Here is a 12056-nt window from a genome sequence, read left to right as displayed (position 1 = left end):
GGGAAAAAAGGAAAAAAGGGAAAAAGGGAAAAAGGAACAAAGGAAAAAAGGGAAAAGGAAAAAAGGGAAAAGGAAATAAAGGGAAAAAGGGAAAAAGGTAAAAAGAAAAAAAGGAAAAAAGGGGAAAAGGAAAAAAAAACCAAAAAAGGAAAAGAAGGGAAAAAGGAAAAAAGGAAAAAAATGGGAAAAGGAAGAAAAGGGAAAAGGGCAAAAAAGGGGAAAGAAGGAAAGAAGAAGGAAAGAAGAAGGAAAGAAGAAGGAAAGAAGAAGGAAAGAAAGAAGGAAAGAAAGAAGGAAAGAAGAAGGAAAGAAGAAGGAAAGAAGAAGGAAAGAAGAAGGAAAGAAAGAAGGAAAGAAAGAAGGAAAGAAAGAAGGAAAGAAAGAAGGAAAGAAAGAAGAAGGAAAGAAGAAGAAACGAAAGAAGAAGGAAAGAAGCAGGAAAGAAGTTCCTGCCTCCCTAGGCAAAAATATCCCAAATTTCAAGCCTCTTTACAACCAGCACCACTTTATGATTCTGAAAGTGCTCAGCTCCAACCCAACCCAACCAATTGTGCCAGGAAATGCAAAGCAAGCAGAAAACAATGCCCAGCACCTACTCCAGCAAATCCACACTGAAAAGGGAAACCAAACCAATCACTATGAATTAAGAAAGCCTCAGATCTTTGCCCTTCACTGCTCAGACACTGAGTCCCTTCAAATGCCTCCAGTGCTGTTGAATAAAGCAGATAAGGAAAAGGATAACAGATAAACCCTCAGCAGTTTATAAAGCTCCAGAGATTTGCACTCTGTGGCAAGCAGGACTTTTATCACCTTAAAAGTATTTTTAAAATAATCTTGTGCTTTTAAAATAATTTTCTGATGGTCAGGGTTTACACTTTGCTAAAAGCACAGCTCAAGTTTCCACTCATTTAAAGGGCAAAAAATGTCCAGGCACACCAGGAAGTTTCTCCTGATGATGGATGAAGCCCTTACTGACAACCACAATTAAAAATGAGATAAAAACACGAGGAAAGATGGAGTAGAAAAAGAAAAAGCTGATTCACTACTATCAAAGGAGCACTTGTACAGTTTGATTGGTACAAGAGCTCCTCTGAAGATGGATTTCATCCCTGACATTTATTTTAATGGTGACATAACTCCTTCTTTTCCCAGGAAAAATCAGCAATCAGCCATGAGTCATGGACCTTCCCTTTAATGCCACTGAGCTCCTCAGTGGTGTCACATCAGAAAAATGAGACACAACAACCCAAGAGCCTGGGAAAAAAACCCAAACATTTCCACCATTCCCACCCAAAATCCTGCCAGAGAAAGTTGTGCATGGATAATCCATGGGCTGCTCTGCATGGAGCACCAGTCCTCCCAGGGAAACACAAATTATTTCCTTCCTGACAATTCAGAATTCCTGGAAATTCAGTTGCTGTCCATGAGGAGTGCCTCACAAATATTTCCCTGTTTCCCTGGTTCTTGCACTGCCATCCTGGCCCTCAGTGAGGATCATCCCCAAAATGTTCCTCCTCCCAGGAAACTGTTGAATATTCAGCCAGGATGTGCAGACCCAGTCAGAAAACTGCCTTGCCCCAAAAAAGGGTAAATTTTACTCATTATGGAAAGAGGAATGAAGCCAGGGGGAATGTAAACTGAAACTGAACTTGGAAGCTGGAGTTCAGAGTCGTTCATGCTCTTGGTTTCATTCCTGCATCTCAGGATGCTTGGTTTTGCTCAACACATGATCTGATCAGTACAAGTTTGGATCTTCAGTAGCTAAAAACCATGTTCAGCTCACAATGGGGGGAAAAAACCTACAAAGGACCTCTTTAACCTGATTTTGCTCATGGCCACTGCCTCTTTTTGCAGTCCAGAAGCTCCACGTGGTGGAAAACAACCCAATTTTAAACAAATACAAGCCTACTGTATCCTCAAAGTGATCAACTCTCTTTAAACACTCCTAACTTGCCAGTATTTTTCCTTTCTGCTACTACACAAATCAAACAAAACAAGTAATTTTCCAAAGGATCCCAGTTCTCCTCAATTACCACAAAAGCAGTAATTACATAATGAGCCTGACCTATTTCTGCAAACCTTCCCAATGCATTTCATATCACTCTTGTCAATAAACACACAAGGAAGAGAAATTTCCCTCTGGATCTTTCCATAATTTTTGTTCCTAAATTGTCCAGATCTTCCAAACATCAGGTCCATGGCAAGCTCTCAAAGCTGTCAATATTACAGAGCCCACTCTCTTAAATTTTCCTAATTTTCAGAGATATTTTTACAGCCATAACAATGATCCCTGAGGTGGAATTGAAGGAGAACACAACTCTTAAAAGCATCAACAGCACTGTTAGATAAAGCAAAAATGAATTTTTCCACAGAAAATTGCCCACTGCCTTTACATTTCTTAGCAGGCCAAAAGTGAGATGTGGTGGAAAAAAACCCATTTTCACAGCCAGACAAATCTATTGTGTTCTACAACTGCTAAATTTTATTTTGCACAGTCCTAACTTGCTGGTGTTTTCCTTTCTGCTACTAGACAAATAAAACCAAATTTAGATTTTCTGAAGTCTCCAATAAAGCAAGACTGAATTTTTCCACAGGAAACTGCCCAGTGATTTTTATCTTTCCCATAAAATTCCAAGGAATTAAGATAACATCTTAACTTTTCTGCAGGAAAATCAACCAGGAAGGAATTCAAGAATTTCTTATAGACATTCTTCCATGGATTGCCCAATCCTTCCCCACTTTTCAACCCCACTGTGGTGCCAAGCAGAGCAGCTGCTCCAAACATTAACCTCGGTTTTCCTGGAGGATTTTTCAGGAATCACTGGGAATAAAGAGCCAGCTCTCTGAAGCTCTCCAGATTTTTTTACCAAAAAAAAGCTCTGGATTCCAAGGGAGGATGGATGCACCCAGGCTGATCCCATGGGACTCACCTCTGGCCAAACATCAGGGTGGATTTGGTCTCGGCCTCGTTGAAGACGGAGGGGGAGCAGCAGATGACGATGGTGGTCCTGCAGTTCCCCCCCAGGGAATCCTGCAGGATCCTGGTCATTTTGCTGTCTCGGTAGGGAACGTGGGTTTTCTGATCCAAACACAAGCAAAAGACAAGAACAATTGGTTTAACCAGAGAGGAGGTGTCCCAGATTGCAAGGCAAGATGTGTTCTATTGCCATCTGTATGGCAGCTGTCTTTGTCAAGTGGGCATTTTCCTTATCTCTTCCACAATCACTCCTCCCCTGGGGAGACACCTGCTGATAAGAGTCCATTGAATGTCACTGCAGGGCTGATAAAACATCTGCTGATAACAGCCATTGAATGTCACTGCATGGCTGATAAGAACTGCAGCATCCCATTGGGAGATGTGAGCCCAGGGGGAGGAGCCAAGCATTCCTGCCTGGATATAATCTGGGGATTCTGGAACACCAGCACGGCTTCTGCACTGGATTGCCCAGAGGAACAGCAGCTGCCTCTGCCCCTGGATCTTCAGAGGGACACTGCACCTTTCTCCAGGATCCCTGCTCCAGCAGAGCCACCCCTGACCCTGCAGGAGCTCTGCAGCCACAGTTCCAGTGGGATTCTCCAGGATCCCTGCTCCAGCAGAACCACCCCTGACCCTGCAGGAGCTCTGCAGCCACAGTTCCCGTGGGGCTGCTGCCAGCACCCTGACCCACTGGGTGTCAGGTTGGGTTCTGACTCTGTCAGTGTTTCAGTTCACTGCATTGTTCATTTTATCTTTTATTTTCTTCCCTATTAAAGAACTGTTATTTCACGCTCCCATATTTGTGCCTGAGGGCCCCTTAATTTAAAATTTATAGCAATTCAGAGTGGGGGGGTTCATTTTCTCCATTTCAGGGGAGGCTCCTGCCTTCCTTAGCAGGCACCTGCCTTTCCAAACTGAGACAGGAGGTGAGTCCATGCTGGCAAGAGTCACAATTTGTTGTGATTGTGCCCAGATTTGGGAGCTGCTCCAGTGCCATCACTGAGAATTAATTCCTCATCTCGGGCAGAGCAGCCAAAGTGCCACTGGTTTGTGACAATATTTTGTTTGTTAATATTTTATTAACAGCCAGTATTTCCTCCCTTCAGAGCTGAAATGTTAACTCCTTTTACTCCTTTCCTTTTTTTTCTGTGGATGGCAGAGAAGCAGGTAAATAAACAAAATCCCCTCCTCACCCCCAGCCAGGATTACTTACAGTTCCCTCTGCCAGGGCCGAGATCACATTGCCCAGAGCAGACAAAGACTTATTGATATTTTTAGCTTCATCCAGAACTGCCCCCTCTGCTCCAGTTTTGCTGACCTGCAAAGAGAGCAGCAAAGAGTCAGGTTCTGCTGCAGCACAAAGCTCCAGCCCTGCAAAGCTGTGCCTCAAGATGCTCCTGGAGGAGCAAAACCCGGCTCAGCTCAGCGAGGGCCAGGAGAATTTTACATCAACTTTTTACATCCCATTTTTATATCAACTTTTATAACTTTTTTTGGTAGTGCAAGCCTGGAATAATTCCACTTTTCTCCCACTCCAAGAGCAAGCTGTAATTTTATTTTAATTTTATTCAGGGAGAAGTTTATTCAGGGAGAAGTCTGTGCTCACCTGAGGATGTTTGGGAAACACTCCCAAGCCCAAGCTGTCCACACCGACAGGGAGCACCACCCCAGTGGCCCCAAAATGAGCATCTTGCCTTTTTATGGACCAAAAAAATATCAAAAATCATAGATTTTCTTCATGGCCACTGCCTCCTTTTGCAGGCCAAAAACAAGATGTGGTGGAAAACAACCCAATTTCCACAGCCAGACAAATGTATTGTGTTCTACACTGCTAAATTTTGTTTTACACAGTCCTAACTTGCTGGCATTTTTCCTTTCTGCTACTACACAAATAAAACAAAATTTGGACATTCTAATGTATCCAAATACAGGATAGATCCACATTTTTTTCTCTACATTAAAATTATCTCTACTTTCACCTAAAAATGCCCCATGACATGAAGGAAAAGCAGTTGTGTCTTTTAAGAAGACAACCTACCCAAGAAATTCATATTTCAGGTTTTCTGTACCACAACAAAGCACAAAAGTTGATTTTCCAGAGGAGAGGAGTGCCTGCCCAGGCCCTCATTTTGTAAACATCATAAGGAGATTTAATTTAACAAATCTATGCAATCATAGACATTAACATAATTAATTACTCTGACAGATCACTTCTGCATTTTACCCATGGGTTATCAATTAACGTGTCCCAATGAGCAACCCAAAATCCCAATGAAGCTGATTTTAAACACTCCAAAAGAAATCACAGTGAAAATTTGGAAACATTTTTGCATTTCAGCATTGTTCTAAACCATTACTCTTTTGGAAAATAGATAAAAGTCATTTTCTGGGGTTTATTTTTCTACATTGGAAAGCAGAAATAGTCACCACAATCAAGATTCAGGGAGCTTTGAGTAGACTTGAAAACTGCATTAACTGCTGGCATTTCATTCATTTAATATGTGAAATAATTACAAAAAAAACCTGGAAACAGGACATGACAGTATAAGCAAGTTAAAATATGTCTAATTTGATAAATTATATTTAAATTTTATACATATATTTAAATATAAATATTTAATATAAATAGATAGATATATTTAACTTATATTAAAATTATTTCTATATTAAAATATAGAGATGTTATATTATAATAATATAATTATTATTACAATACAATTATAATTATTATAATTACAATAATAATTTTTATTATTATAAATTATATTAAAAATACTTTTTTTTTCAGCTACACAGATGTAAATGTGAAGGCATATAAAAATATACTGGTTCAACTCACTCCATTATGAATTCAGATTTTGGGAGAGTTGTCTTTCATGCCAATAATTCTGATCTGTTCCTTTTCTCCATCCCATATTCAAAAATAAAAATTAAAATAGCCTTCTTAATGATAACCTAAGGTGAGAGCTCTGTGAGAAACCCTCCCATGCTCAGTGTGGGGCCCCAGTGGAGGAAAAAGGAGAATTTACCTTCTCACTGCCAGCCAAGTCCACCAGGTACAGTTTCCCACTGAGCTTCTTCTCCGTTTCCACGTTCTCCTGTTTGATGTTGATGAGGAAGATGCTGTGGCTCCTCGAGCTGTGCTCGTTCATGTCTGAAATCACAGGGCACAGCTTCTGCTAAAAATGCCTTTCAGACCTGGCAGGGGATTCCATCCCACCCGAATTCCCAAATCCCAGGGGAGATGGGCAGGTCCTGGCGTAACTCACAGGATTCAGAGAATCATCACGTTGGGAGAGATCTACAAGACCATCGAGTCCAACCCAGCCCCAACAGCTCAGCTCAACCCTGGCACCCAGTGCCACATCCAGGCTTTGTTAAACACACCCAGGGATGGGCACTCCACCACCTCCCTTGGCAGAACTTTAGACCTTTATCCAGTCCAGAACTTTATCACTTTTTCCTGCTCTCCAAGCCGTATTTCCCTTGGCACAGCTCGAGGCTGTGTGCTCTGGTTTGTGTGTTTTGCCACCCCTGGAACCCAACCCAAGGCCCTGCTTTGCTGGGATAAAACAGGCAGGGTTTGAAAAGTGCCCTGCACACTCTGGCTGCTGCCCGGGCAGGGAGTTACAGCCCAGAGGAAAATGTAACTCCGGCATTTTTGCCCTTTCTAATTCCAAACTATCCCCAGTCCCAGCACCAGGCCCTGCTGGGATGGTTTATGGAGCAATTCCAGTCAATGCCAGGCCTGGAATTCCCAGTGCAGAGCTGAAAGTCACGGAGCCCCTGCACAAAGGCACACTCAATTCACTCAATTAACTGAGAGTGCCATAATTTCTGTGCTATAATTTATATATATTTCAGCAATTAAATCATCCATAAAGTCACTCCCAGGCCTTGGTGGGCAGGAGGTGTTAGAACCTGGGGTGCCATTTTCAGCCTTTCTGTGTTTTTAAGAACAGACCCTCAAAAAATCACTATTTTTGACCTAAAGCCATAGAGAAAGCTTCCAAAATTGATGAATAACACTAAAATTATAGGTGTGGAGTTTGAATAGAAGTGTGTAATACCACACAGTAGAAAACTTAAGAGTTTAGGGTTTCAGAACATAGTCATATATGCAAAACTAATTAGACAAAAAATCCACAATGCCAGGCACAAGTAATTAGCTATTAAGATAAAAATAAAAATAATTTAAGTGTCATTTCTTAATTTGATAATTTTTCCTTAGAAAACCTTGTACAGACGGATAAAAAATAATTTTTATAATTTACTGGCAAGTAATTATACAGATTTTAAAAATGTATTTATATAGTTTGACAATATACTATATTTGTTTTATTTATTTATATGCTTATTATACAGTATTTTACTTATAGTAAAATATTACACAGTATTTTACTTATTAGTAAAATACTGTAGAATTCACAGCTTGAATTTATTTTATTTATACAGTTTATTTATACAGTTTAATAATATACAATATTTTTATTTATTTATTTATATGCTTTATTATTATACAGTATTTTACTTAGTAAAATACTGTAAAACTCACAGCATGGGAAATTGCAATATAAAAATATATATGGTATATATTTTAATATAAATATATAACCATAAAATATCTATTATTGAAATATATGAATATATTTTATATATAAAGATATAAAAATATATTTTGTATATACAATATAAAAATATATTATATATAAGTTAAAATATATTTTAAATTAAGATTTAATTTTATTTGCTGTAGAACTCAGCAGCTCTCAGCTGTAGAACTCACAGCTTGGGAAACTGCAATATATATAAGTGCAATAGTATATCTATTAATATATCTATATTATATCTATAGTATGTCTATATATCTATAGTATATCTATATATATAGTATATCTATAGTATATCTATATATCTACAGTATATCTATTAGTATAAATAAATAAATATAGAACATCTATTATATAAACATGTGAATATATTTTATATACCTAAAATGTAAATATATAAATCATATAAATAAAATTAATTTGAAACAGAAATTTAATTTTATTTGGAAATAAAATACATTAAAGATAAGCGTATGAGTCTAACCACAAAACACCATCTCAAACACCTCCAATCCCAACCTGGACAGAAACAAGAACCAAGGTTCAGTGGTGAGCTCAGAGCCTCAGGGGGGACCCCAGAGCCCCCTGAAGGCCCCGGAGCCCCCGGGCAGGGCCTGCAGGGCCTGGGGACACTCACTTGTCACAGCCACGTGCCTGTTGGCCTTGCCCTCGTCGATGACATCCAGAACTTCCTCAGGGCTGGACACAAACCTCTCTGTACAGCCCTGGGGACAGCAGGGGCAGTCAGCAGTGTTCGTTTAGCACTAATGAGCACGGTAATTAGGAGAAGCATCGGCAGCCCCCCAGGATCCCACAGACCCAACCCCGCCTGGGGTGACTTCCAGGGAAATTGGGAGCCAATTTCCTCCCACAGGGTTAAGGTCTCAGTGAAATCCAGACACACGGCATGAAATTTTTCCACAGAAAACATGTTGTTCCACGTTATTCCATGAAAGTTTTCAATAACAACACATATTCCTAATTTGGGTTAGATTTCATACCCAAGTTAATTTAATTTAATCAACCCCAAGTTAATCTTTCTCCCTCAAACTACAATACAACAAAGTCCTTCTCTCTCCATGCAATATTACTGAATCAATTATTTGATCAATTCCTTTTTGCTCCTCAAGCTGAGAATAAACAGAAAAATATTTTATATATATTATTTACGCTCACATATGTTCACATCAAGCATATTGCATTCGAGTGAGGGCGCAGAAAGTCATCAAACAAATTCCTAACCCAACCAATCTGTTCTGAAATATTGAGAGATTACAGCGCCCATGCAGCAAAATATTAAAGAACAAAATTCCTCAAGTTGTTCTCTTTCATATCTGACATGAAAGGGGAATCTGAATACTTAAAATTTAACAGCATCCTAACAAAATGGCAATGTTCAAAGTCAGGAGAATGAAACAAACATGATTCAAGCCCATTAATATTTCAGGAAACTTGTTTAAAGCCAGGAACCAACACAACTTGAACATTCAAGGCTTCAAACAGGAGTTGAATTATTTCAGCAAATAACACTGGGTGCAAATGGAAATGTGCAAATAAATGCATTTGTGGGAAAGAATGAAAAGCTGGGGGTTAAATTATTCTTTTACCTTAACATAGGGGACTCTGTTTTTATCTTCATGTACAGCAAGGTTCGTCTTGGACACTGGAGAGAGACGTGGAGATCATCAGGAATATTCCAGAGGCAACAAATAAATAAATGAATAAATAAAGTGCCAGCTCCAGGCTTGACAGACACATTTTGGGGATGGGAATTTGTATTTGAGATCTGCATTCAAAAAAAACCCACAGAAATTCCCCACTCCTTACGAATCTCCAATATTTCCGACACACAGGAATCGTTTCCTGCTCTGTCAGTTTTGTACCTGCTCATTTAAATTTAACTTTGGGGCACAAAAGCTTTTATTTATTTTTTTAAATTTATTTTTTATTGATTGATTTTCTTTATTTTGTGAATTAAATAAACCCAGACTGAGCTGGGCTTTGGCAAAGCAGAGGAGACAGGGGAAAAACCTGGAATTCAGAGCATTCACAGACATTTCTACCTTCACAGAAATTTCTACCTTTACACGTTTCTCACTTTCCACATATTTCTATGTTTACAGCCATTTCTACCTATACAGCCATTTCTATACTTACACATATTTCTACCTTTACACATATTTTTGTTTACAGCCATTTCTACCTATACAGCCATTTCTATACTTACACATATTTCTACCTTTACACATATTTCTGTTTACAGCCATTTCTACCTATACAGCCATTTTTACCTTTAGAAACATTTCTATATTTCCACATATTTCCACATTTACAGCCCTTTCTGTCCCCACACTGATGAACAAACCTCACTTTTATCACCACACAACCTGCAAATAAAGTCACTGCTCCCCCCCAGGCTTTGCTGCACGGATGAAGCCAAGTTTTATTTTTCAAATAAAACTCAGAACTTACCATCAAGCAGGTCCCTGATTTTGTCCAAATATATCTCAAAGTAGGAAACCTAATTAAATAATCACAAACACCACAGATTTAAACGTTGCTGATTTAATGCCTTGCTGCCTCTGTGTTTCCATCCCTGTCAAGGCACCAAACTAAAATTAAAACCCCACCTCCCACACAGCTGGAGTTCCATCTTTGATGGGAACACATTTGTACCTTGAATGATTTACAAGCCATTGATCTTCCTCCATTTATCAATGGAAAAGTACACAAAAAAAACCTGCAGGCAAACCTTCTCTTCTTTTTTCTTTTTTTTTGTAACATAGGCAAAATTGACAAAAAAAATATCAAACCAACCCAGCTCCTGCCATATCTGTGCAGCTGCAGGATTGAGGGTTTAAAAAATTGTACATTGATTTTCACCCCCCGGAAAACAGAGAGCACCTTCACCATTCCATAAGCCTCAGCACTATAATATATTAAATTAAACTTTTAAATGAAGCACATGTGGTGCTTCTGCCTTGAATCAAATCCAAAGGAGAAGATGAAAATGAGCTTTGCTGTAACAGAGAGACAATTGTCCTCAAAAAAGGAAAAAAAAAAAGGAGAGGAGAATGATTGAATGAATGAGTTTTTTAATAAAAGGGGATTTGATTCACAGAAGGAAACAGAAATGTGTGAGGGGAGTAGGGCCTAACACTTCTCTAATTAAGGTTTGTCCAGATTATTTGGCTGGAACACCACATGGCTGCATTCTAGGTATCAATAAACCCCTGGCATTTCACAAAATGTCATTTTCTGTCATCTGAAAAATAATATCTGGGCTTCTTACACAGATGAGTTGAACTTTCCTCGTGAAACTGTGATTTAATACGAATATATTTGGAATTTTTGCCTTTACTTCCCCATTTGAAGCCCTCCTCAGGACCAGCTGATTCCCAGTTAGGCCAGACTTAATATTTCACATTGAGAACCCCCATTCCTACAGAGAGAGACCAAATTCTGAATGGATCCCCATTAGAGAGGGGGAGGGAAAAATGCCATTAATTTTCAGGGCTTCAGTTATTCAATGATTATTGGTTCAATTATCAGGAGAGTGGGACAGTTTGGTTAAACCCAGGCTGACAGAACATTTCTCTCCCTGACAGCTCAGGCAGCTTTTTTTGGGAAATCTTTGGGAAAATTGTGGGATTTCCAATGGGACAGGCCAGGGATCCCCTCCAGCTTGGGGTCTCTGTGGAATTGCAGCAGGCAGGAAAGATTTCCAGAGGAGAGGAGGGATCAGATGCAAATTCAGAGAGGTCTCTCCATATTTTACAATCCAAGGTCTCTGCAAGTATTTCATGGTTTATTTGGAATATTTTCAATTCCAATCTGGAATATTTTTTCGTTCCCAATACCCAACCAAGCCCTTCCAGATGCTGGTTCAGAGGTCCAAGACGATAATAATAATAATAATAATAATAATAATAATAATAATAATAATAATAATAATAATAATAATAATAATTATTATTATTATTATTATTATTATTATTATTATTATTATTATTATTATTATTTATAGACAGACATTTCTGTCCTCACACTGATTAACTTTTACAAATAATTGTGTCCTCATATTGATTAACTGTTACAAATAATTGTGTCCTCAGACTGATGAACTTTCACAAATAATTCTGTCATTACACTGATGAACTTTTACAAATAATTGTGTCCTCATATTGATTAACTGTTACAAATAATTGTGTTCTCACACTGACTAACTTTTACAAATAATTGTGTTCTCACACTGACTTTTACAAATAATTGTGTCCTCACACTGATGAACTTTTACAAATAATTGTGTCCTCAGACTGATGAACTTTCACAAATAATTCTGTCATTACACTGATGAACTTTTACAAATAATTGTGTTCTCACACTGACGAACTTTTACAAATAATTGTGTCCTCAGACTGATGAACTTTTACAAATAATTGTGTCCTGACACTGATTAACTTTTACAA

General features: G+C 38.5%; 1 protein-coding gene across 1 annotated transcript in view; it reads right to left on the bottom strand.

Annotated features, from left to right (window-relative positions):
- Positions 1 to 12056, bottom strand: part of KIF5C (kinesin family member 5C) — a 73095-nt gene that overhangs the window by 31055 nt on the left and 29984 nt on the right. The window contains exons 5-10 of the mRNA XM_058809537.1: positions 10060 to 10108; positions 9195 to 9250; positions 8225 to 8312; positions 6007 to 6131; positions 4191 to 4295; positions 2931 to 3079 (exon numbers count right to left, since the gene is read on the bottom strand). Coding sequence (XP_058665520.1) covers positions 2931 to 3079; positions 4191 to 4295; positions 6007 to 6131; positions 8225 to 8312; positions 9195 to 9250; positions 10060 to 10108 — 572 coding nt within the window. The remainder of the gene's footprint in view (positions 1 to 2930; positions 3080 to 4190; positions 4296 to 6006; positions 6132 to 8224; positions 8313 to 9194; positions 9251 to 10059; positions 10109 to 12056) is intronic.

The sequence above is a fragment of the Ammospiza caudacuta genome, chromosome 8 (assembly GCF_027887145.1).
Source record: "Ammospiza caudacuta isolate bAmmCau1 chromosome 8, bAmmCau1.pri, whole genome shotgun sequence".
NCBI classification, from domain to species: Eukaryota; Metazoa; Chordata; class Aves; order Passeriformes; family Passerellidae; genus Ammospiza; species Ammospiza caudacuta.
Note: the sequence above shows the minus strand (reverse complement) of the source record. Positions and strands in the feature narration are given on the sequence as shown.